This window comes from Acanthochromis polyacanthus, chromosome 4 (genome assembly GCF_021347895.1).
Source record: "Acanthochromis polyacanthus isolate Apoly-LR-REF ecotype Palm Island chromosome 4, KAUST_Apoly_ChrSc, whole genome shotgun sequence".
NCBI lineage: Eukaryota > Metazoa > Chordata > Actinopteri > Pomacentridae > Acanthochromis > Acanthochromis polyacanthus.
The window spans coordinates 29102047-29128426 of record NC_067116.1 but is presented as its reverse complement, the minus strand read 5'-3'; the positions used below and the strand labels follow the sequence as shown (position 1 = coordinate 29128426).

Below are 26380 nucleotides of genomic sequence, written 5' to 3'. Positions count from 1 at the left end.
GGTACAGTTTTTCTTGTTCTCCTCGTTGCAGCTTCATATTTTTTCATGATCTTATTGATCTTGTTACAAGTACTACTGACAACAAGATCTGTTGTTTGCCAAGAAATTATCCACAGAATGTCACAGGGAACAATTTTGCAAGTACAAATCAAACCAACTAGTTACAACTCATCACCATCTTGTACCAAAAACATTGGTACACGGTGCAAAAGTGTATCAGTTTCACAATGATGGCTGTAAAATTGTGAGATGCCTAATATAATAGCTCTAATATATTAGTCTAATGATACTTCTGTAGGTATCCAGGAAGTATTTGATCATTATGTTAGCCGACCTAACTTCACTAACCCTTCTAGCTCAACCACCTAAATCTTATTTTACATTGTTGCCTGGACTTGACTCTTGATTATACACTTGGGAGAACTTTTATACTTAAAATCCAACACGAAGTGGTGCCTCACTGAAGAAGGAAGTGATCATGAAAAGGTTCACAAATTTCACTAGTTTTTGGGATCTCAAGGCGTGTTTAGACCCAGAAATGGCTATTATGCCACCTTTGGTCAGATTTAACAAGTGACATGACCTATTTTGTAGTTTTGGTGCACGTGGAGTGTTTTTACAAGATCAGTCATGGGTGATGCTCCTTGGAGCAGACAGAGGTTAAGTGTTTTGTTTAAGGGACTGTTTAAGACACTGAAAGGCTGTGCGGGGTGAGGACCAGCATCCCCATGAGACAGCTTGTCCAACCATTTTAGCACAGCACTGCTTCCAGGGAAATCACAAATCCTACCAGGAGAAAATGTTGCTAAATACCACCGTTGGTGTTATCACAGTTCATTTCAGTTTGATGAATAGTGAAATTAGGGCACATTCTATCGTTGTTACTTGTGTTTTCACGGTTTCAATCCGTGAAAATAATGGCTTTTCCATTTAATATAGCCTGTGAAAATCCAACACATACCATAGTCCCTTTTAAATATTTTCATCAGCTCTCTGTGCTTAACTTAGAGTCACCTCTTACCTGTAGAAGCAGCCCTATCTGTAAACCCATTCATCATGAAGGGGAATTACTCCATGACAAATCTCTCTCCGCTCTCTCTGTGCATACGTCTGCAGACTGAATACACAAACGGGCCACATGTTCCATCCCTCCTCTTTAGCCATAGTCATTTGTGCCAATGTCAAAAGTGATAAATGGGTTATGTGACGTCTATGAGAGAAAGCAGTGCCTTTTTATAATGTATTAAACGGGAGCGAGAGGGTAAGCAGACAGGCGCGCGCGGGAGGAGAGGGGAGGAGGTTGGAGGACAGGAGCGAAGCTGGAAAAGTGGGCTGTCATGCTGTGGTGCTGTGCTGTAGGCAGGGGACCTCTGTCACACACAGTTTGAGCCCCTGCTTCACATCTTTACTGGCACTTGGTCTGTATTTCCCTCAGATTTCCCGCCATCAGGCCCCCAAGAGCTCACAGCCGTCCAGCAAGGGAGCCGAGCTGGCAGACACAATATCCAGTGACTGCTCTGTCAAGTGCATCATATGGCACTGTACGTGTGTGTGTGGTTGAGCGTGGGCTTCTTTTGCCCTCTTTGTGGGAGCCGGTGGGAATTTTAGACCTTCATAGGAAGGTTTTCTATTTTAATTCATTTTGATGCTGCTCATTGCTTTATAGAATAATTTAAGAATGAGAACATCACAGGGCTGCATGGTACTGTAAAAAAATTACATTGTGATATTTATTTTGTTGGCATTTTCGTATGAAAAAATTCACACATTAACATGTTCATATAATTTTATCTATTTGTCTTGGTATTGCTGTATTGGTTTTTACAACAAAATTTGCATACTGTAAAAATGACCTTGTGATATTTTATGTTTTGGTATTTCGATTTGAAAAAAATTGAGTAACTGTTTGGAAAGCATAAATGTCTGTAGAAGGATAGAGGGAATTTTCTAGGACAGCAAATCTGCTTAGAAATTTTTAAAAAATCATTTTTTAAAAGACGACTTGCAAATATGTACAATATATATATATTTTAATTAATTTGCTTTGAATGGTTTTCAGATGGCTTTGCACTCGACACAAACTTTTGTGACGCTGACTTAAATGTCGTGGCGGCAATGTGGTGGCAACTATAAAAACACTGCCTATAGAGTACCTGTTTTTGGTCAGCATATTTTTCTTCTGTAACCAAACTATCTCTATACAACTCTAAATATTTCTTTTTGCATCCAAATCTCCTTTCCAGCATTTCTCTTCTGTTCCTTGCTCATTTTATTGTGCACTGCAAAGCCTGCATGCCAACAAACCCTGTGTCTTTAAAGTAAAACTTGAAGAACCCTCAAATGTGAGCAAGTGATGTTGTATCAGGCAGACTTCTCTCCAAGATTAGTGATGGAAAATGAGAACCATATATGTTTTATTTTTGGATCAAACAACAGAAAAAGTCATGACATGATGGACATGATGTTAGAGTTCATCTGTCTACTGTGCATGCACACATCTGAATGCTGATGCAAAAATATAACATCTCTCGAACAGTTATTTTCATTGTTTCTCTCCAACACACTTATCAGGGCTAAAATGTGTTTCCAGCGCTTTCTGTTTCTTGTGAAACATTTTCTATTCTGAAGTATTGGCCAATTTCTGTCACAAAACCTCGGTCAATAGAATAGTGTGAATCATTTCAATGGAAAACAATTTTAACACCCTTAGCAGTCAAAAGAAACGTGTGTGGCTCACCTGCATACTAATGCACATACAGATATGTGTAAATGTGTGCTGGTAAAGCACTAGATACATACTCAACTAATCTTAACAATATCCAGACTTTCCAGCTTTCCTCACTTCCTGTACGTCCTTCTCGGTTGGTGTAAAAGTGAAGTTCCCATTTCTTTTGTTGTATTGCATGGCACTAAGTAATATGAGATTATTGACTTCTATGACATTCTTTTGACTGAGATTCCACCATGAACAGTAAAACCTTTCAAAAGCGGCTCATGTCACTCAGATTTCCTTTATTTTGCAGTGTTTCTTGCTCCCATTACAGCAAAGTCACAAATGTTCACCTGGAGAGTTACCGCTAGCACCGGACCCACCTACTTGAATTCTTTTATTCTGGTTTGTCGTTTACTCACTGTGATTTGTAAGTGAAAAGTGACTGAACTTTCATTTTTAACAGTTCTCCTGTGTGCTCCTTAAATGGTAAAATGAGTTATCAAACTGGATTCGGTCTGCACAATCCCCCTTTGTCATCAGTTATTACTTGAAGACATAAGTCTTCTGAGAGAGCTTAATCAATTCTCAATTAACCAACAGATGAAAATCAACATTTAACCTCGTTAATATCTCCCTATGGTATATTTTAAATATCATAAGAGAGATTGTGAGTGTATTCAGCAGTCAACACCATGGCTGAGCATTTACATAAAACAAATCAAAACTGCACTGATGGCAGTATCAAAAGCACTGTTTCAGACTCCTGGGATTTCATATTTCACAGATGTAAAGAACCATTGTTGTCAGCTTGCAGGGTGGAACATTCTGTAGGTTCACTTTTCTTCAGAGTTTGGTTCTGGTTCGCACTCACATAAGGCCAAATTACACCTATAGTACAATTTTCCATTGTGGAATGTAGTTTTGGAATGCTTAAGCACAGTCAAAGGTGAGCTGGTGTGCACGATCTTCAGTGAGGGATGAGTGGAGAGAGAAGCCAATACTAGATGTAAACTTGCTATACAGAGCAAAGGTGTGGAGTTACATCAGAGTCATTTTAAAGCAGAAAAAGATTTTTTTTAATAGGGGAAAAAAACAAAAGCTTTTGGGTATGTAATTTGGATAAGGACGAGTTTTAAGCAGTTTAACCAGTGACTGGAGAAACACCAACCTCCTCTCAGCATCCTATGAAAGTTTACATAAAGGAAGGAAGGAAGAGTGAAAGAAGTGGCTTTTTAAAATGGATATGTTATTTATAGTCCCTCTTCACAACCTCTGCTCTCTGAGTGAGGCAGAGAAGTCACACACACACACATACTCAAACACATGCATAGTGACAAGTGGGGGAAAAAAAGATCACCTTAATGATTCCTTATATCAGAGCCAGAAACTGTAAAAACAGAAAGAACTGACTGATTTTCAGTTTTCCATTTTCACTGAAATAATCATCTGTGGCAAATAAATAAATAAATAAATCTAAGCTAAAAATTCTGATGTTTAATTAAAAACACTTTGTTTTATGTCTCATTAAAAAAAATTCCCATAAAAACATATTTCCACCAAATTCTGTACAAAATAAAAACTTTATGCGTACCTCAGCCCAGCTAACAAACCCCTAGTCTATCACCAACAGTCACTTGAAAGAAATCAGGGGTTATTTGACTGAACTGCAGGCTGTGTTTACACAGAGCCAAGAAGATACAACTATGGGAAGAAATTAAAAATTAAAGCAGTGAAATATCATTTTCCCCGGTATTTGTAACTCATTTGGAGACTTGGAAAAATGTTGTACATGTTGATTTGAGTTTATTTCAATTTAATATGTAATTTCAAAATGGAAAAAAAAAGAAAACTGAACATTTGTTTTGTCTGATTTGTGGCATTAGAGCTTAGTTGTACTACATAAAAGACATTTGAGTCTCTCCACTTCTAGTTATAGTTGGGTCTGTGGAGGTGCAGGACATTAAATTGCAATGAAAAATGGGCCCAGAGTGAGTGAAAATGTGACGTGAGCAAAAACCTGCTTGGGGTTCAGAGGGTTAAATAATGTATTTGACAAGATGTTGACAATACAGAACAATTTAATCTGGGAGAAGGCTTTGGCAGTCATAATTTTGAGGCAACAGTGGTGGCTTGAACTGTGCATTAACATCCTCCTGAGTCTGGACACTGGTGGTGGTGTTGCAGTGGGAAAGAATGACGCAGAAAATCTGGATGGATGTGATGTGGCTTGGGACTAATGATGAACTTATTGAAGGGAACTGTGGGTCAAAAAGTCAAAACTGGAGGTGAGCAGGGTGGAGGAGAGTTGCATCGATCTCACCCTGAAATGACAGCTGACAGCAGCAGAGAGAGGAACAGTTTTAAAATGACAGCAGCAAAAACATCTCGCTCAGAAGCAGGTTGTGATGAAGTCTGATTCGTCTCACAGAGGGAGGGTCATTCTCAAGCCCAATCATCACAACGTCATCAGTGTTATTCTGTTTGTATCCGCAGTCACAGCAGGTTTCTGCTAGACTTCCTTTAAATATACAGCATTTTACAATCAAATGTTCACAGTAGCTGTTTTCTAGACCACAGGGGGGAAAATTTCATCCTAAATGCAGTGTAACCTTTAAGTTTTTCTGTCATCTGTTTGTCTTAGTTGGAGCAGTTTATGACTGAATGCTCAGGCAGTCACACAGAACTGAAATTTGTGTGTGCTCCATGACAGTAGCACTGTTGTACATTAACAGTAAGTCAGCACCAATGTAGAGGGGCTGCTGGAGGTTTCCATAGTCGGCTTTCACTCTCTGTCAGTTGGTTTGGGCACTTAATGCAGGGGACTTGCAAACTAGGTCTGCATGATATTGGGAAAAAATTTGCCACTGAGGTATTTTGTTTTTCAGTGATCTATGGTTTGATATAAATATGGAGAATGTAAATGTGTTATGAAACACTGACATTTTTGATAGCTGGCTTGTTTATCTCTGTTAGAAAAGAATTCCTCATTCTGTCTGTTCATCATCTCAGTGTTTTGTAAATGAGTGTATTGAAAAAATGTTTCTTTTTTTCATCTCAAGTTGCAAAAAAAATAAAAAAAAATAAAGTATTTGAAGAGAGAAAGCTAAAATACTGCAAATAGATTATATGAGCATGACATACTGTTTCTGATTGATGCTTTGCTAAGCTTCTGTCCAGACTTTTAGGAATGGGGGGGAAAAAAGAACAACTTTAGTGGACTCTACGGGTTGCCAGAATGGATGAATCCAAAGTTGCATAATCTGTTGATTGGTGGGTGGTTTGCTTGATTTTTTTTTTTATTTCCACCTGCATTTGAAGACCTGTTTTTGACCACACCATGGATGACTCTTAGATTGCTCAGCCCCACTTTCCTCTGATTTTCAGTTTGTTTTTCCTCCAGTCTGCTTCGATTTATACAGCAGCCTGTTAGTTTTAAAAGGTAATCTTTGATTCAGAGCACAAACTCTGAACCTGTCTATTTCTGTATATATGTTGTTTTTCTAGGTGGTAACGGATGTATCTCCCTGAGGACAAAATTCAATTCAGTATCACTGAACGGCACAATAAAATGTTGAATTAGCCAATGTTATCATCATGTTTGAAATCAGTTACAGTGAATTCCAATTTCTTTTTTTCCTATCCCCACTGAAGCTCACCTTAAAGTTGATCTTTTTTGCCTCTTCCTAGAGCGAAAGAAGATAACCCTGACTGTGGGAAACCAGTTGTCCTACAAGAAGATTTACAATGTTGTGGGATACCTGAAAGGAAGGAGGAACCCAGGTCTGTACAAAAATGCACTTACATTTTTTTTTTTTTTTTGTGAAGCAATAACAGTACCTCGAAATCTGGATGTTTGTTCTTATTCACATCTGTGGTAACTGCCGTACCTGCCTGTAATTAGTTTTAGTTTACTTTAATTCCATAAAATCACATTTTTGTTGCTTATTTTTGTGTGCTCCTAAGGCCAGCATCTCTTCCCCTCTTTGTTCTTGAAGCATTGTGATCTTGTCTGTTTCAAGATTAGCAGAATAGGCACTCATTACCTGTGTCTGTTTAAATTACTCTCTGCAGTAACTTACTCTCCAAATTCAGTTCTCAAACCACCTCTGTTTGGTTTAGCTTAGCATGGATAGCAGAAATCTCAAATGAGATGAATGCAATAATGTGACATTCAAGAAACATGTCTTATTTGCATGAGAAAATGAGTGTCACACTGGGACACGGTCAGCCTGAATCAATGAGGCAATTTTATATTACACAGCAGACACATCTGAGGGCTCATTGCATGGTTAATGTAAGAGGGGAAAAAAAGAAAAAAACTAAGTTCTGATTCACAGACAGTTTTCAGTTTTTCCCTAATCTGTGATTTTTGTTGAGATATTGAAACCACTGGAACATTTACTGAAATGAAACCACACAAAAAGTTTGACAGAGTGGCGCTTATAACAGCTCATAATCATCTGAAATGTGAGTCTGACTACACGCTGCTTGTTGTAAAAAGCTGGAAACTACTGGTTTATTCTTTAACAATGTGTCTTGTTTGTAAAGCTTGGTATATTATCCATTGTGTAAAATGTCTCAAAAGAGCAGTCTGGTAAATGCAGTGAAGTAGAAATTATATTTTACTCTGAAATGTAGTCAAATGGAAGTACGAAGGAGAATAAAAATGGAAATACAAGTACATTGAAATTAGAATTCACTGTTCATGAGCCAAACTACTTCTTTCCACCACTCTCCCCAGCCAATAAGCAGTTAACTGCTTACAATAACCAACTGGAACTTTTACACTTCAGTTTTTCACTTCAGCAACAGAATCTAAAATGCTAATTGTATGTAAAATGTTGTTCTGTACTTTTCTGGACGTCCAGGTACTGCACTAATGTGTCACTGTGACAATAAGCTGCCGTGGCTGTATTTATTCATGGTAAAAATGAGATCAACATGGATGTAATGTAACAGGAACACAAGTGTAGGGTATCAGTTGTACCCAGTCTCCAATAGCTTCATATATTTCTTTTAAAAAAAAGTTACAAAACATGCATTTTGAGACCTACTAAACTTTTAGGTCTGTGTTAGTGCTCCACCAGCTCCAGAGGTGATCACTGTATCTGACTCTTTAGCATTTGCTGCATGTATCCTTTTGCAATTGGCATTCTGTAGAGGAAGCCATTTACGTCGTCCTTGCCTCACCCCCACATTCTTTCTCTTTACCCACCCTCCTCTCCACTGACGCTACTGTACCTGTCCTGCCCGCTCACTGGTGGAAAATTACCTTGCAGATTTACAGTGTGATATTAAGCGGGCATAATGGGCCACTAAAGCAGATAATATGGGCCACAAATCTTTGGAAGGAGCGACACTTTAACTGGTTGTTGGCGTTTGATCATATGCCTGTTCCACGCTTAACCCTAAACAGAATGAATATTCATGCATGTTCGCAGAGGGCCGTTTTGAATTAATCTGTACGGCTTTTTTACTTTATCGTTGCACACAGACAAGCAGCGTAACAATAAATCTGGAGGTGCTGTTTGCTTATATGGATAAATGCACTGCAGTATCAAAGGAGTGCTGTAGTTTGAGTGTTCTGTCATTGCTGTTACACGAATATTACAACATCCATGAAATACATTTATCAATGCAAATTTCTACACGGGCAACTGAATGACATGCAAACGAAATCATGTTGTGATCATTTGACTAATTTTGCTAAATTAAGTTTAGTGGGAACACTAATTTTTCATTTCTTTTCAGCCAGATAAATATAAAAATGATGATTTTTTTTGAGTCTGGTCTGCACCAAACAACTATGTTCCCTTATGTCTGGAGAATATGATTTGTAGGCCAGGGCACCTCTGCTGCACCACAATGCTTTGTTTATAATAGCATTTTGTGACACATTTTGCCTTTATCAAAGAATTGCAGCTCCTGCGATTTGGATAATGCGCTCTGCCGTATTGTGATAATATTTTTGATTAATTGTTTAGCTGTCGGAAGCAGGTTCCAAAGGCTTTAGTCCAACAAAATATGTAGGAACGTCTAGAATCCTAACCCTTAGTCATTAGTTTTGTTGTGACATGAGTAATCAAAAATATTAGTTTCCCTTTTCATAGTCTTGACATCTCTCTTCAGCAGTTCCTCCTCAGTACTCATGGTCTGCATCAGATCATTTTTGTAACTTCCTGGAAAGAACAATAAACAGACTCATTTTACATACAATTTATTTGATGCTTCTCTCTCCAGCCTTTAAGCTTCTCTTTTTTACTTCCTTCACAATGACTGATTTCATTTTTTTTTATGAATGAGAAAAAAGTTCATCTTGATGATGCCCGACTTTATGCTTACCCTTTGAGTATTGACATTTAAAATACCTTAAAAATGCACCAACTGGTGTGAAAGGCATGTTTCTGCAAAGAGTCACCAAATTACACGATTTATCAGAGCAAGAAAGCGTTATGAAAAGCTTTGACAGTCCTTGAACTAGTCATTTGTGATTCCATTTTGAATTTAAAAAAGAACAATAAAAAAGAGAACAAATACATAAAAAATCTGTGTACTTTTCAGCACAACTGACCAGTCTTTACATTCAGTTTCAAACATGCAGTGAGTTTTTTTTGGCTAAAGTGGGATGAGCTGCAGGCGATAAATATGGAAAGGAACTGGGACAATTAAAGATAACTGAGCAACAAAATAAATGCAACATGGCTCTAAGATGATATATAGCGGAATAAGTTGATAGCAAGTTTTTAGAAGATACATGTGGCATGGTGAAATATCCTAACTTGTAAAATATATAAAGCATGTGGAGCCCTCTTTTTTCCAATACCGATGATGCCTCTAGGCACTTGAAAAATGCTATATATATAGATTTTTTTTAATTATAATTGTTATTTTTGTAGAACACATAATCAAAGAATTTCTTTTTTAATGATTTATGGCATTATAAAATACGTGTTTTGTAGCTCTTTCTGTGTCTTGTCCTGCTTGTACTGCCTCTGCAGAGGCACAGGACTTTATACTACAGTGAAAAATGAGCCCTCAGTAAATACAAATGTGACAGGAGCAAACAGTGCCCAGAAACTGCTCAGGGTTCAGGGAGTTCAACCCATTGAGAAGTCACTTCAAGTCTCCATCTAGTTTGTTTGAAACGAACTGATGCCTTTTATGGTTTCCCTTGTCCTTCTGATTATTTAATTGCCTTTGTTTGGTCAAAGAGTCTGTCTTGGTCACCATCTAATATTTCTCCTGTACTTTAGGAAAGACTAAAGCCAAGAGATAATACATATGTGATTCACATTATGCTGAAATTAAAATTGCACAAACCTGAATACAAGACCAATTTCTGCTGAATCCTTAGCAAGGAATCAATAAAATGCACCCGTGCATATCCAAGTCCTGCATTATAAAAAATGAATGTGGCAGTATCAGTAAGCTTCACCTAAATACCATATAATCTCAGTTTACTTATATTAAGTTATGCTATGTATGTAAACAATAACTGCAAATGGTGTAAAATGTGAGTAATGTTGCGGATTAAACTGACAAAAACATTTTTTTTGAACATTCATTGCCTTGAGTACAAAAAACACTGGTCAATAACTCAGTCATGTGGTTAAAGCAAAAGAAAATTCTAAACCACCAACTGCACTAAGTCACAGTCGGTGCCTGCTGAACCGTTACTAACTTGTCCTGGCCTTAGGGCAGCAAAGCATGACTCCATGTGAGTTACATCATTTTTCATTAATTAGCATTTTGTGTAAATGATTCACTTAACCTTTTGTGTGTTAATCCCTTCTCACAATGCATATGCAACAAAACATGCACAGTTCAATTTAAAAAATCAAGTCAATTGCACTTTCACATATGACTGATTTGAAGCCGTTTGCAGTAATCGTTGTTTGTGTGATTTACCCCGCAAGCCCTGCACAGTGCGATAATGTTGTTGTCAGATTCTCAGGCTAGGCTAGCAGGCTTCTGTAAGCACCTCTTTTCTCAAAGAAAGTCATCAGGGCTCTGTGTTCCAGTGATGAGGTTTGCTCTGTTCTTTCCTTTGCCTGCAGGAAGCTACTTTTTGCATCCATACTCATCACTCTGTCTTTGTGGGGAATGCAAGGCATACAAAGACGCCTGAAGCGTTCATATTTGTGTGTGTCTGTGTTTGTGATTGTGGCTGAGTTTGAGACTCTGTATGTGAGCGTCTTTGTGCTACTTTTTCAGAACTTCTTGTACATTTTATCAATCTATTCACTACTTACTGCCATAATTCACCGTTTGCATCTTCTCATTGGTGCTTGTCCAATGACTCTGAGAATAATTAAAGTTATTAATTAAATAGAATCTTCAAATGTCTCCTCTTCAGTCTCCGTAGTTGTAATTTATTTCAAGGTTTAAATAAAAAGAAAGAAACTTGCCCTACCTTAAAACAGGCTAACACTAAAGAGAAATGTTCAGACCTCACCAAACCAAGGAATTAATGGTACATGAGAAATGTATTCCTCCTTGGTGGAGAGTGTCCCTGGACGGAGTAAGAACAGTAAGGAAGACAAACAGTCTGAATAAAAGTCCATCACACAAGATGAAGACTCATGAGGTCAATGTTACTGAATTCACCAGTTTTAGTTTAGATGTAGAGAATTATTCATACCATACAAATTGTGCCTTCACAATAATAAAACAATATTTATTTCACTAGCTTCAGGTTTTCTGGGTTTTAAAGGATAATCCTGGTTTATAGGGCTTCTATGTCATGCTGACTTCGTACTGGGGGGAGTGGCTCTCTACATGCTCACAGAATTTTCTCTGTATGACTTTTTTTTTAATTACTGCTTTCGAGTCTTACCGAAAGCAAAGCTCTGGAAACAGTCATTTGACATAACATGCATGTGCTATGACTGACTCACATTGGCACTGCTTGGTCATCATCACTGACTTGTAATGGAGAATATTGTGATTTTATGACACTGTACTGCACTCTGCTGCTGCTTTTCTTGGCCAAGACACTCTTGTTAATCTCAGTGAACCTTTTCTTGGTTAATAAAGATAACAAAATTCAATATAAAAGTCAGTAGGTAAGTATTCGCGCCGACTATCCTAACTGCCTACATACACACGTGGACAAAATTGTTGGTACCCCTCAGTTAAAGAAGGAAAAACCCACAATTCTCACTGAAATCACTTGAAACTCACAAAAGTAACAATAAATAAAAATTTATTGAAAATTAAATAATCAAAATCAGCCATCACTTTTGAATTGTTGATTAACATAATTATTTAAAAAAACAAACTAATGAAATAGGCCTGGACAAAAATGATGGTACCTCTATGAAAGATTGAAAACTATTTGACCAGAGTGACATGATTAACTCAGGTGTGTCATTTAATTGACATCACATGTGTTTCCAAACTCATAATCAGTCAGTCTGCCTATTTAAAGGGAGACAAGTAGTCACCCTGCTGTTTGGTGAAAAGGTGTGTACCACACTGAACATGGACAACAGAAAGCGAAGGAGAGAATTGTCCCAGGACATCCGAAAAAAAAATGATAGACAAACATCTTAAAGGTAAAGGCTATAAGACCATCTCTAAACAGCTTGAAGTTCCTGTGACAACAGTGGCTCATATTATTCAGAAGTTCAAGACCCACGGGACAGTAGCCAACCTCCCTGGACGTGGCCGCAAGAGGAAAATTGATGACAAATTGAAGAGACGGGTCGTTGGAATTGTATCCAAAGAGCCCAGAGCAACCTCCAAAGAAATTAAAGGTGAACTCCAAGGCCAAGGTACATCAGTGTCAGATCGCACCATTCGTCGTTGTTTGAGCCAAAGTGGACTTCATGGGAGACGACCAAGGAGGACACCGCTGCTGAAAAAAACTCATAAAAAAGCGAGACTGGAATTTGCAAAAATGCATGTTGACAAGCCACAAAGCTTCTGGGAGAATGTCCTTTGGACAGATGAGACCAAACTGGAGCTTTTTGGTAAGGCACATCAACTCTATGTTCATAGACTCAAAAACCAAGCATACGAAGAAAAGAGCACTGTCCCTACGGTGAAACATGGAGGAGGCTCAGTAATGTTTTGGGGCTGCTTTGCTGCATCTGGCACAGGGTGTCTTGAAAGTGTGCAAGGTACGATGAAATCTGAAGACTATCAAGGCATTCTGGAGAGAAATGTGCTGCCTAGTGTCAGAAAGCTTGGTCTCAGTCGCAGGTCATGGGTCTTCCAACAGGACAACGATCCAAAACACACAGCCAAAAACACCCAAGAATGGCTGAGAGAAAAGCGTTGGACTATTCTAAAGTGGCCTTCTATGAGCCCAGATCTGAATCCCATTGAACATATGTAGAAGGAGCTGAAACATGCCATTTGGAGAAGACACCCATCAAACCTGAGACAACTGGAGCTGTTTGCTCATGAGGAGTGGGCCAAAATACCTGTTGACAGCTGCAGAACGCTCATTGACAAATACAGAAATCGTTTAATTGCAGTGATTGCCTCAAAAGGTTGTGCAACAAAATATTAAGTTATGGGTACCATCATTTTTGTCCAGCCCTATTTCATTAGTTTGTTTTTTTAAATAATTATGTTAATCAACAATTCAAAAGTGATGGCTGATTTTGATTATTTAATTTTCAATAAATTTTTATTTATTGTTACTTTTGTGAGTTTCAAGTGATTTCAGTGAGAATTGTGGGTTTTTCCTTCTTTAACTGAGGGGTACCAACAATTTTGTCCACGTGTGTATTCGCCCTCACAAGCCACTGTACTTACGAATGTGAGGCTGACTTTCAGGAAATTAAACACCTAAAGGCAACTGCAGATTACTTTAAGAACCACTATGAGAAGGATCGCACATTATTTAAGTTTGATGCTCATTTTACCCGGATTATACAAACAACATCATGGTTGTTGTGATACAGCAAGAAAGTCTATTTGGTATATTATTAATGCTAAATAGCACTTCACAGGGAGGTTAGGAGGCCGGCTACTAAGAGAAATAAGGAAGAAGGGATGGAGGCAAGAATAACAACATAACCTCCTGAAAGGCAGCTTACCTCTGGATACTGGTAGTCTACCTGCGTTCACTGCTCTGATGCCAACTATTAATGCAAAGAGTGACACCAGTTGATTAGACTGGGGAAATCTCTGTGTGTCTGCGGATGAAAGTAGTCCCAGCTGTGGAATTACAAATAAGGAACTTGCGGCTTTAATAACTGTTGCGGTTCTGGTAATGGTGGTCCCAATATCAGCTGCATGAAAAGACTAAGACTGGCTGGACTGAGCACTCCATATAGTAAGTTATAGCTGCTGTAGCAAGTAATAAGTGATTTTATATGCTGGATATGTTGTTTGCTACAACATCCACAGCACAAATAAAAGCTATCCACACATTAACATAATTAAGTATTCACCCGCTTCTCAGATGGTCCAGTTCCCAAGTTGGGAAGTTGTTTTTCCAGCTTCGGTGTGTTCATATGTGTTCAAGGCCCAATCTACAAACAGTGTGGACACTATCGAGATAATATGATCCATTTCATTGCTTAGTGCATTTTGACACATTGATACATCAGTATCTGTGCGATAATGAAGAGTTTATCAAGCTTGCGTTGGAGTTACTGCTCAGAAATAACTTTAATAACTTATGTAACTCATTCTACATGGGCTGCAGCCAACAGTTACAACCTTATATCATATTGAAAATTGAATGTTGATATGCAATACATGAATTTGCAACATTAATGAATAGTTTTTGCCATAAATATTTTATTTTCTGTGTTTCTTTGTCCATGATATCAACAATTCGGAAAGTCATGTACCAAAATTTGATTACTTTCTCAGTTGCGGTTTCGACTTGAGCTGCATTCCAATTATTTTCATTGTCAGAACTAATTTTTCTAAATATTCTACATGAATGTACTATAATTATTTAGCATTAGGTCAATCAACAAATTCTTCCTGATAGAGAACCCTAATAGTGTTTGCAAAATGGCCATTTGAGATGACTAATATTTGTGGTTGGTTTTAGTCAGACTAAAAAACAAGTGTGGAAGTTGCACTGATCACCCTGACATACGCTGTTTCCAAACTGCTGTATGAGCCCTACCATAGAGGCAATGCAAAGTTTGCATTTTCCTTGTAAGCAAAAGTTAGGGAAATCCAGCATGTTGGAATGCTCCAGAATTGTCCTTTTAACTTGTACACTTTGCACTGGAACTCACTCTGACTTTACAATCACTAAAGGAAAGCATAGCCAAGAAGTTGATGGGATTTAAATATAATACAGATGGTGCCCTTGGTAAAGTACATATCTGCTGTGAAAAGGCTGCCATCCTGCCTTTTCATGCAACCAACATTACCGTGTACCAGCGTGTGTGTGAGTGTGCGTGTGTGTTGTCGCTGGAGATAATCTGCTCAGTCAGTGACAAGTTTGACAGCAGGTGTGCATCATGAAGTCGTCCGAACTGTGAGTCGCCTTGCTCTGTGATGTTGTGGGAGAATGAGTGAAACTGATATTGGAGGGGCATTTATTGTTGCCTGTGAATACATTGTGAATGTTTGCTGTAACAGAGGAATCTTGATTCTGTGATTTGCGTTTTTTGAAAACGTATTGTTTTGGTCCAGCTGTTGGTGAGTGACTGTTCCACAGCAGTGGGAGGATGGTTAGAAGTGGCTGCTTTGACATTAACTGAAAGCTGGAGTCTGCTAAAGGCCCAAATTGTCAGCTTTCACAGCTCAAAGGAGCAATAGTAACCATGCCAACAGATGTGAGTTTACTTCAACTGAATGCAACAGGTTAGACATGAAATCATAAACAGGCACTGTATATATGTAGCATTTTTGTCCCTTTGTGGTTGTTGACTCAGTTACCTGCCATAATAAACTAAGCCCACAAGGCAGCTTACACTGTTTGGTGAGCATGACTCAGCGAGAGGGTGAAGACCGGGAATCGAGAAGGTCAGTTCAGCCTTATTCACCAGTAACAGCAGATCATCGGAGAATCTGAGTGGTCTCAAATGGAAGGCTGTTAAACTTCCCGTTGTAAAACAGTCACTGCAGAGACCGGTAATCCTAAGCTCTGCATCAACATGCTTGTTCACAGTAGATCAATTGAGGTTTCCATTGTCTCATTATTCTGAGAAAATTCAAGTAAGAAGACCATACTGTTTTGAAAATTCACGTATCCAGAGAGAGATGTGTTTGCTGGACAAAGCAATATTTAACTAAATAGGCTGTAGTAAGGGTAGTAACGTGTGATCAAATAGGAGAACCGCTAATGTACTCCAGTTTTTATAGTGTACAAAGAGGGGTCATTGAAAGTATGGCTCCCACGCATCGAGTCATGATTTCTACCCATCCTTATTCCTGAACACAAAAATGACTATGTAATTCACACTCTTTTGTAAGTGCTCATTTTCTTTCTTCTTTCATGTACAATGTGTTTAGAAACAAATGTGTGAATTTCCTATATAGTCGTATACAGACCTTTATTTATCACAAATGCAATTATACATCATATAATGCACATTGAAAAGCATTGTACACCTGTTCCAGACCGAAACAACAAGACATCTCACCCCTGTTGTTGAATAGTTTCATGAACTCACTTCTCGTAACTGACACGACCTGAACTCCAGAACAGATATGATACTGTGGTCCCACAAATAAATGCTCAAATGTAAGAAAATAGCTTCGGTTTTATCTTCTCCGTTTTCAGATCGCTATGTGCTGGTCGGCAGTCGCCATGACAGTGACCAGGGAGGCGGGACCTCAGCAATAATGAATCAGCTCATCGCTGCCCTGACAGAGCAGACCAAACGAGGATGGGTGCCGGACCGTACCACTGTGTTTTGCTCATGGGGAGGCTCAGCCCTGGGGAGCATCGGCTCCTATGAGTGGGGAAAGGTCAGTGAGCACAAGAGCATCTGCTTTATTAAATGTCAGCGTAGGGTTCAGAGATGGAGCTTTCTGAAACGATTTAAACTGATGTGAAAACACAAAAACAAAAAAGGCACACACACATTTGCCACACCAAAATAGAGTATACAGTTTCAACTTGTCAGAAGGCATTTCAGCAGTTACCTCGGCAACAGCCAGCATCCATTCTAAAGATAAAAGAGATGGATGGTTTCAGGCAGCAGGTTCTGCAGACACATGACCACTGACTTGATGAAATTTGACTAAACTTTCTGTAACTTCAAGTGTGATTGTAAATTGTTATAATGGACAATTACACAAAGAAAGTAAAACGGCAAATAACCACAGCAGTTGTCCTATTGTATTCTCCTGAGATAAGAATGCTGCCTTAACAACCCACCACAGCTAAAATAACTACACTGTTTCAGATGAGTACGTCTAAATTACGACTACGTATTGATTGCTCTTATTGCACCATATTTCTACAACCTGCAATCTTATAGCTTTAAAAGCTGCACTATATAAAACAATCATAATTTTAAATGTTTTTTCCTTTGTTTTCAAACTTGAAAAACTTAAAACCTAAAAATTTCAGTTAAATTAAAAAAGTAGGCTTTACTTGCCTCATGCAAAAATATTCTTTTAACTTTAAATAAGTATAATATTTCAATTTACTAACAAAGTACACATTTTTCTTTGCATTAAAAGGTTTAAAGTGCATTCACTAATTTATTGTAACTTCACAGAAATTTCAGTTTTGTTCATAGATGAACCTGATAAATTCAAATTTTATATTAGTATTATTTTAGTTTTTTTGTTGTTGCAAAATTGGATACAATTTTTTGCAATGAGTAAACTAAAATATTGGCTTTCTAATGTCACATAGATGTTGCTTAGTACAAGGTATCCTACAGAAATTTTCACATCAAAAATGTTCATCAGTGTATATTATCAGCAAGCACTGGTCATCATTCAAAATACTTTTTTATATCTTGATCTACTGATTGATGGAGAGATGGGTATTTTTTTACAATGTGGTTCTCTAGAAAATTATTAGTGCTATCATTCCTCATGTATTTGTCATAAAACTGTCAGGTAAAATGAAAAGTGAGGTTTTAGCCTGATGTATTTGATGATATTAAATACATTTCAAGCTAAATCACAACTGCAAAGCAATTAAGAACTGCCAAGGACAACTATCTAATCCTAAGAACTGGAAAGGAGACTGTTTGTTGACTTAATGATGACGATGTGGTGAGTGTGGTGACGATTATACAATGAATATGAAAATGGTGTGATTGTGTGTTTGTGTTCCCTCCAGGATAACAGTGTTGTCCTACAGAGCAGTGCAGTGGCCTACGTCAGTCTGAACTCGCCAGTTCGAGGGACAGAGACTCTCAGAGCTACAGCTTCTCCAACACTGCTCCAACTTACCTCGGATATCCAGAGGGTAACTATTACTATTCCTGCTCCTACCACATCTGTCACTAATGCTAACGCCTCTTTACATCACCTCAGATGTGTATTTTAAAGAGTAATAAGACATTTCTGCTTAAACTAAGTTCCAATATTGCTGCATCTGCTGAAAGTGACCATTAATATCACCACTATAAGTGTGATTCACCACAAATATGACAACAACCGGTATTAGCTTTACCTCTGATTAAGAATAAATACATTCTGCACTTTTCTAAAAACTACCACCACTGCTAGCACTTGGCCAGAGGATCATTAAACAATTTTTCTTCAAAATGTTGCCTGAAGTTCTACTATAATGACTTTCACAACATTTAGCACCCATCTTCTGGACATGATGTTGTACATTCTGGTGGCTCCAGGCACAGAGACCCCATCTATGCGAATGAGCTCTAATCCAAATAGGGTATACCGTAGTCCATAAGACTTAATCTGAATGTTCTATTTGAGTTCTGGATTTCCTGTTTTACCAGTTTGCTTTTTCATGACTTTTCCTAATTCTATGAGAATGGTTTATTAGTGAGATTTTGAACTGATGACAAATTTAGACATCCAGTATAGAAATATACATTACATCTACCCTCAGCTTGGTTCAATACTAAGAAGTTTCAATTTTGTTTGTTTTTTTAAATACCTGATTGTTCTTTACATTAGTTTTTTGTGCATCAGTGTGTCTTCTAATGCCAAAAGAGCTGCTCTGCTTCTGAAAACATACTGGACGTGCAAGTGAGCAGTCAGTACTTGTGATCAGCATGCTTGATGTGAGAGTTGTACAGACTGGCTTTTAGGGTGGTAGAAGCAGAAAAACTACAAACCAACAACAGCATGTTGGGGAATGTCTCCCTCTCACAACTTATGCCACTGTCCCCCTTCAGAAATCCATGCCTTAGCAGATTGAATTGACCACATATTGGACAGGACTGTTTTAGCTCATCGGTGTATATCAGTAAATGGAAATATTTGTATTACTGCTACAATGATATTCTGTTGTTTTTTGATTTCTCTGTAGCTTCACCTACTGTTGTCAGTGCACCACTACTTCAGCTGTTACTGCAGTTCACTTTACAGTGGTCATATTTTGCACAATCCAGTTTTTCATAGTTTTTGAAGGAACTGTTGAGGCAACTGCACTCACAAATATGTACACTTGCTGACTATAACACAACAAATGGTAGGTGACGGTAATGAAAGTAAGGTGTAGTGATGTGCTTTGGAAGTACAAGATGAATCAGTCATCACCTGAAAGTAGCTGCTAATTTGGATGATGAGTTCATTTTAAAATTGGAAGATTTTTTTTTTCCAGAAAATGAATTTGGAAAATTACACCAGGTTACTAATGAAGGAAGTTAATTGCCTTGGCAGTATGGATATCTAGCAACTATTAGATGGCCTCACAGAAACACTTAAAGTGATTTCTTCTTTCTAGTAAAATTGTGTAATATTTTAAGTACAGATGTGGATTTCAGGTAGACAGACAATGAAAACAAGACTAAACACAGTACAATAACCTTAACCATGTGTCACTCTATAATTCTATAACACTAACAACTTGAATGTTTTCTGGCATTAGATCAGTCAATGAAGAGAAAGTGAGTCCCAGCAAATAGAATAATGAGTGTTCAAAGACTGCCACTCTGCTTCAAGTTGCCAAAAGAGAGTGGAGTTCTTTTGATGTGGCTATCAAGATTTTGACAACCACCTCCTGCTGGGGCTGTCCTTTGTAGTTTGATGGTGACTGGTATTTGGTTATCCAAAAACACATTTTGGGTGTCCCTGTGTGAAGGTCTGTCTTCCCATGGCCCCCTCATGAAAGCACAAGCTCTACACCATCCTGACAAATTAAATATGCTTTTCTTCTTTTGTCCCACATCTGGCCTGATGTGGATGGTTGTACTTTTCCTGTTAATCAAAATGTTCACTGATCCCAGTTTGAGGCTGTCATTGTCTCAGTAATCCGTGGCCAGTTGATCCTATAGTGGAGGTGCAAAAAAAAAATACCATTAGTGTCTGTTTATGTATAAGTGAGCTTCATACAAAGTGGAGACAAAAGAAAAAAAATAGCCTCAACCAATATTTGGTGTGACTAGCTCTCTCCCAGTTACTCCCAGTTGTAGGATGTCTGAGTTGCTTCTGTATTTTTATGTAATCCCAGACTGATTCTGTGATGTTGTTAGAGGAAGCCGTTTGATGAAAATGTGTAGTCAAATTTGAGTCATCAGATTTGTATTAGTTTGAGTAAACACAACTAGAAACATTTTATTGTAGTTGCCCTCAATTATATTTTAGCCTCCTTTTTGTGATTTATTTTTTCTGTCTTCTAAGCACATCAAAGCCACAGCTGTTGCAATTTGTGTACAGTTACCATGGCTGCACATGCTGGTCTCATCTATAGTGAGGTTTGTGGAAAAAGGCTCCATGTCCTTCTGCTCCAGAGTGATACAGCAGACTCTGGAGTAAGTCCAGTTAACCAACCTTAATACTGTTATCCAGTATTATTTCTTCAGTAAATATTTTGAGAGGGAGCTTTACAATGGAGCACTGGGACTTTTTCATTCCTTCTCACAGCAACATGAGAGATAGCTGACTGAAAGTATGTTAATGTTACAGCCACATCACCTGGGTTGCATTTGAATGGTGGATTAACAGTATGTTGTCTTTCATTAATTGTCGGTCGCTGCTTGCATGCTTGTAATTTGTGTCAGCTGCTTTGTTGATGGTTGTCATCATAATTTGGTAATGATTTAAGTTCATAAACGTGCTTCTTTCAAGAACCACCGCATAACACATCGCTGTACTGAGTGGGACACTCTTAATTACCAGTTGTACAGCAGGTCAAACTAAAAATCTACTGAAAACAAGATATTGTGGGTGGTGAAGGAAACTTTGATCATTGTTTGATTCTACAGATGCTGCAGCGCATTAAAAAACACAATGATTTGTTCATTTGCCTGTTTGTCCATCGTGAACATGACTGTTTAGTTACAATTCATTGACAAAAAATGTACAACATTAGTCCTGTGTTAAATATATTACTGATTTAGTTTTAGTTTTGATATTGTTGGGTGTTTTGCTTGTCATTAGAGACAGTCTTTTAGGACTTTGGCCATTTATTGCTAGTTGTCATGTTACAGATTGAATTTTAAGACCAATAAGAAACTTTTCTGATGCTATTATGTGATTGATTTATTGTGATCTCTGCATTTCCGTAGCTGTGCTGCCCTCTTCTTGGCAACAAACTTCTTATTACATCAAACATTGCTTTAATTTTACTCCACTTCCTTCTCTCTTGGTGCCTCACACCCACTTTGTGTTCTGCTTTACTTTCGTACTTGCTCTCAATAACAAAACTACACGATAATTATGTCATCACATGAGATAGGGACACTCTCACTATGTGTCAGCTGTTCCGTGAAAGGAGGAGGATATCTTCTTCTCAGTGTGATCTAAATAAAACTAAATTCACTCTCACCTCATCCCACACTTCACATTCTCATACAATCTGCAACGGCCATTCTAGTGATTAAGTACAGCAACTCTATGATTCAGCCTCCCAAACTGTCTCTTTATTCCAACCTGGGGGTGTTTTGAAGATATGATCAGCCCTTGCAGACATCTTCTACCCAACTTCTACTATTTCTTTAAACTTGGAAAACTTTTGCCTTTTGAAAAAAAAAATTGCACACACCTCATCATAGCTCTCTCTCATTTCCTTCCTCCGCCTTCACCGCCGCCTCCTCCTTTTTTTGTTTTTCTCCTTCTCCCTTAAGCACTACATCCCTCTTTCCCCACCTTGCTCAGTCTCCTTCTATCACCTCTTAATCTCTTCTTTCATCAGCAGCCGGCTCTGCATCTCCCCACCCTCTCATTTTCCTCATTAAAATCTCCCTCTCGCTTATTCTCTACATTTTCTGTCTTCATCTCTCCAGGTTGCACTGTTCTGTATTTTTATTTGTGTCTTAAGGTTAGTCATCCATCCACAGACAAGACGCATCCCCCTGCCACGCATATAGGCAGGTACAAGAGGTCACAAGTTGACAAATAGAGTCCGATGTCACTTATTTCCCTGCTCTACAACAAGATAATTAGTAGAAATGGCCCAGTTTGCCTATCACATTCAACTGTAGTGAAGCTACAGACAGCTTCTGCCAAAACCAAAAGAAGACTGGAAGACATTGAGAGGAAGTTACTTTTACTTTTTGATGTTGGTTAATGAAATATCTTAACAAGAGAATGAGGAAAAACTCAACAAAGTGCACACACATCCTGCTGGATTTGATGAAATTCATCATCCTGTCAGGCTTCATGTTAAACCTTTCAAGCTTAGAGACACAGCTCCAACACTGTCTTCTTACAGGAATCTGGTTTATGCAAACCTTCTGCTCAGACGTCACTCTTCCTGGTCATAAATCCCCGGGGGACATTGGTGCTGCTGTAAATACCGCAAAAGGAGGAAATTTACAGGAGCTTGTACACAGTACGCTTCGGTCTGATTGGCTTTCTCCTCATTGCCCAAGGACAATTTCTCACTCAACTCGACACTTTTTCAATCCAGATCTTGCTACCTTGAATGTAATTGCCTACATATTGCTCCATATGCCCACTTCAATTTATGGGGCATCAGCCATACCTGTAAATATTGCAGCATTCTGTCTAAATGCTGGCCTCGCTCCTGAAAAGCAGGCTTTTGGAAAATACAAGAATGCAATCATGGCGAGAGGATTATTTCATTAACTGCTCACATCAAACTGAGTTTAGTGTCCCATGAGGACAGATGCTGCTTTTGTCTCTTCCCCTGTTTGCATCTCCTTTCTATTGTCAATGCTTTGCTTATCAAATCCAGATCCACTGCAGAAAAAAGCAATATGCCATTTTATCTTTGCCTGATCAGTAAGGAATCCCAGAGGGTACAAGATTTTGTTTGCATATAAGCAAAAGACAGACATGCATTTATGAAAGCAATAAGATGAACCTGTTAACAAACAGCTGCCTAGTGTCAGTGCACATCCAGCAGATACAGAGCAGCATTAGCATTTATTTTAAGTCGTGTGTTTGTCTACCTGGTATACAAGTCCAGTGTTTATTCCCTTCTTAGAGAGCTGTTGAGTGGGAGTGAAAGTCAGCAAAACTGTACCTAATGGTGTGTGAGAGATAAATACAGTGCTGGAATCTGTCCAATCTTACACAGTTTTTAAACATTTGAACAACACCAATGCACTATTTATATATAATTATATATATAAGTACAAAGTCTACCATCCAATCAGAGAGCAGCCTCAGGTCAGCTAGTTGCCTAAAGTTGAAGGGCAGCGCTTCATTTAGCAACCATTCCTCAGACAGGAATATATTCACAAATGTACCAAATTTGGAAAAAAAATACTTAAATACACACATCATATGATAAAGCCATTTTAAATTTAATTTTATTTCAACTGGAGGGCTTTAACAAGGTAAATAGCAGGGAGATCACCTGGTTTATTGTGGGTTTTTTTTTTGTCTAATTATTGCAACTTTGTAACACTCTATGTTCTTTGTGCACACAAAAATGTAGGCCTAAACTAAACACTTTTGTCATACACTGTCTTATTTTCTGTGTTTAAAAAAAAAAACAACTGTTAGGAAACAAAAATGCCTCTTCTACTGCAGAACAAGCTCATTCTGGTGAATAGTTGTTAAAATGACGTGCATCCTAATTTCTGTGAGAAATGTTTTATAAAAAGGTAGCTGAGTTACACCATTTTGAATCCCAGCAGAATCCCATCTGGTACTGTGACCCATCTTCATCGTCACCAGAGCAATCTGCTCAAATGTTTCCATGTAGTACAGTGAACAAAACCTTTTGGACCCAGCCAGCATCAGAAATGTTTTGTTCGTAAATAAAAAGGGCCAAATGATTCATTATAGCTCTACAGAGTACCAGAGAACTAACCAAAACATCGGGCAAGAATCCCTCCTCTCTCTTTACTTTTTGTACGCCCTCTTATCTCGTCTCGTCTCGCACCTAATTGTCCATTTGGTGGCAGTTGTATCTTTGGCACAGTCTATCGCTCCATTCATCATCTCAAGTGTGCCTGAGTTGCCCCAGGTACGCTCTCCACCTCCCAATATTTAGAAACAAGTCTACACATGTCATTAATCATGTTTGCACAACTGCTGTAATACTTGCTACTTATCTTACTTTGCTGGGACCTGTCTTCCAAACCGAGATGCTGCTGCAATGATAGTTTTTGAATGGGTGCTTGGGAACCAATTATAATAGAACTAGATACTCTTTTTGCAGGGGTTTTGCACCAGGAAGCGGGGGAAATAGGCGCATAGATGGACAGCAAGAAGGCAGGAACAAGAGAAACAGAGGTGGAAAGAAAGAAACCGGGGGTGCTTGGGTTGTTAGAAAAATACAAAACAAATGGAGAGGACCTTGTGCCTTAATTGGGTTTTGTTCCAGAGATGTATGTGTGTCTGGTCTCCTGTCGGAGTGTGGGTGGCTTGTAGCAGGTACCTCCATTTGAAAACAAATGGTCACTAGTGGACAGCACATTGTTAGACAGAAAAAAGACCACAGTGGCAAATTCTTCATCTGCCCACTCTCAAAGAAATGGCCGTGGACTTGTGCAATTGTGTGATTGTTTCCACAAGTATGTTTCTTTGTCTGTATGTGTGTGAGTGAGAGAGTCTGGATGAGCATGTTTGTGTGTGCACTCAGCAATTTAATTGGTAAATGTAGTGTGATTTAAACCCCTCTGAGCACTGCAAGGAGACCTAAAACTTTAATAGTACACACTGCTGTGTGACCTATATTCAGTAGGCCTTTTGTCATTTTAACATGACTCCGTATCACACAGTGGGGTTCAAAAGTCTGAGACTACATCAGAAGTCTGCCATATTTTTATGTAAATTAAGCGACTGTAAGTGGTCAAACTTCAGACAACAGATTTCTAAGGGGCAATGCATTGCACTCTAAAACACTTTGGAGACTGAATCCATTTTATCCAGAGCAGAATCAGTCAGACAAAAGTTATCACGCCAACAGAAGACCAGTGAATCAATAAATGATGTCTCGTAGTGGTGTACAAGACAAGTAAACCACTGTTTAGGGGGTCAACAGGGCCAAATGTGCAGTAGGCAAACACACAGCAGCATTTCACAGTGGGTAACCTGAAAACAAAAATCCTATTTACTGATGAATCCCAGTTAGAGATTAGTGACACTGTAGAGCGAACCGGAGAGAGAATGATATCACAGTAGATCAAACCCACATTGAAACATGCTGCTGGGAATATTCAGGACTGGGAGAGTTCAGTCACTCGCAGTGAACCAGCTCAGCCGTAACCAAGAAGTCCATTCTTTGGTTGAGGCGGACTAAGGCTGCAGCAGAATAATGAGCTCAATGACATCTAAAGGTTCCGACTTAAAGATAAAAGAAGACCAAGGGATGCTGACTGTCACCGACTTCCCTCCACTTGACCTCGACCCCACTCAAAATGTGTGAGACACTGAACGACTGAGCAACACAAACATTCTTGAGATAACAAGAAACTTTGTCACATCATGCTAGGATAACTTTGGCTTTGGAAATAAACTGGTGGAATCAATGCAGCTCAAGCAGGCCAAACCACTGCTAAGAGATTCTTCAGACCATAATTTTTAAAACTTTTTTTTCATTCGTGGTACTCAGGACAGAAAAAATATAATAAGTTGCTAGTTTTGACAGCTACATCTCTGTCCAGGTTTGTGGACTATGCCAAGATATTTCACTGTGAACAGTTTTATTTGATATTATTTCAATAAAGCCATCATTTCTTTGTCTGTCTTTCCCTATCTCTGAGTATTTGCACAACATTGTCAGCAAAATCTCTGGGGGTCTCCTGTGGCGTCTGACACCAAGATGTTGGCAGTGGATCATGTGTTCCTGTGGGTTGCAGGTCAGACTTCTGTCAGTGAGACATGAATGTTTTGGTGCATCCCACAGATGCTCAATTGGGCTGAGATCTGAGGAATTTGGATGCCTGGTCAGCACCTTGGCCTTTTTGTTGTGTTGCTTGAGCCACTGCCAAACAGCTTTTGCTGTGTGGTAGGGCACACTGTCCTGTTAGGGGATGCCACTGCTATCTGGGAGTGCTGTTGCCATTTCAAGTGTGTGCATGGTCTGAACCCATGTTTAGGTGGGTGGTACAAGTCAAAGGAACCCAAGATGCAGCAGAGCTATGCCTGGTTTCCAATTATTTATATCCTGCAGTGTCTTGTTTTCATTGATCGGGTTGCTTAAGATGGCAACATTTGACA

At 38.7% G+C, this 26380-nt stretch overlaps 1 protein-coding gene across 3 annotated transcripts in view; it reads left to right on the top strand.

Moving 5' to 3' along the window:
* LOC110966177 (inactive N-acetylated-alpha-linked acidic dipeptidase-like protein 2) overlaps positions 1 to 26380 on the top strand; it is a 580988-nt gene that overhangs the window by 369292 nt on the left and 185316 nt on the right. For all 3 annotated transcript variants that reach the window (XM_051947586.1, XM_051947587.1, XM_051947588.1), the window contains exons 13-15: positions 6401 to 6493; positions 16425 to 16612; positions 17946 to 18074. In XM_051947586.1, coding sequence (XP_051803546.1) covers positions 6401 to 6493; positions 16425 to 16612; positions 17946 to 18074 — 410 coding nt within the window. The remainder of the gene's footprint in view (positions 1 to 6400; positions 6494 to 16424; positions 16613 to 17945; positions 18075 to 26380) is intronic.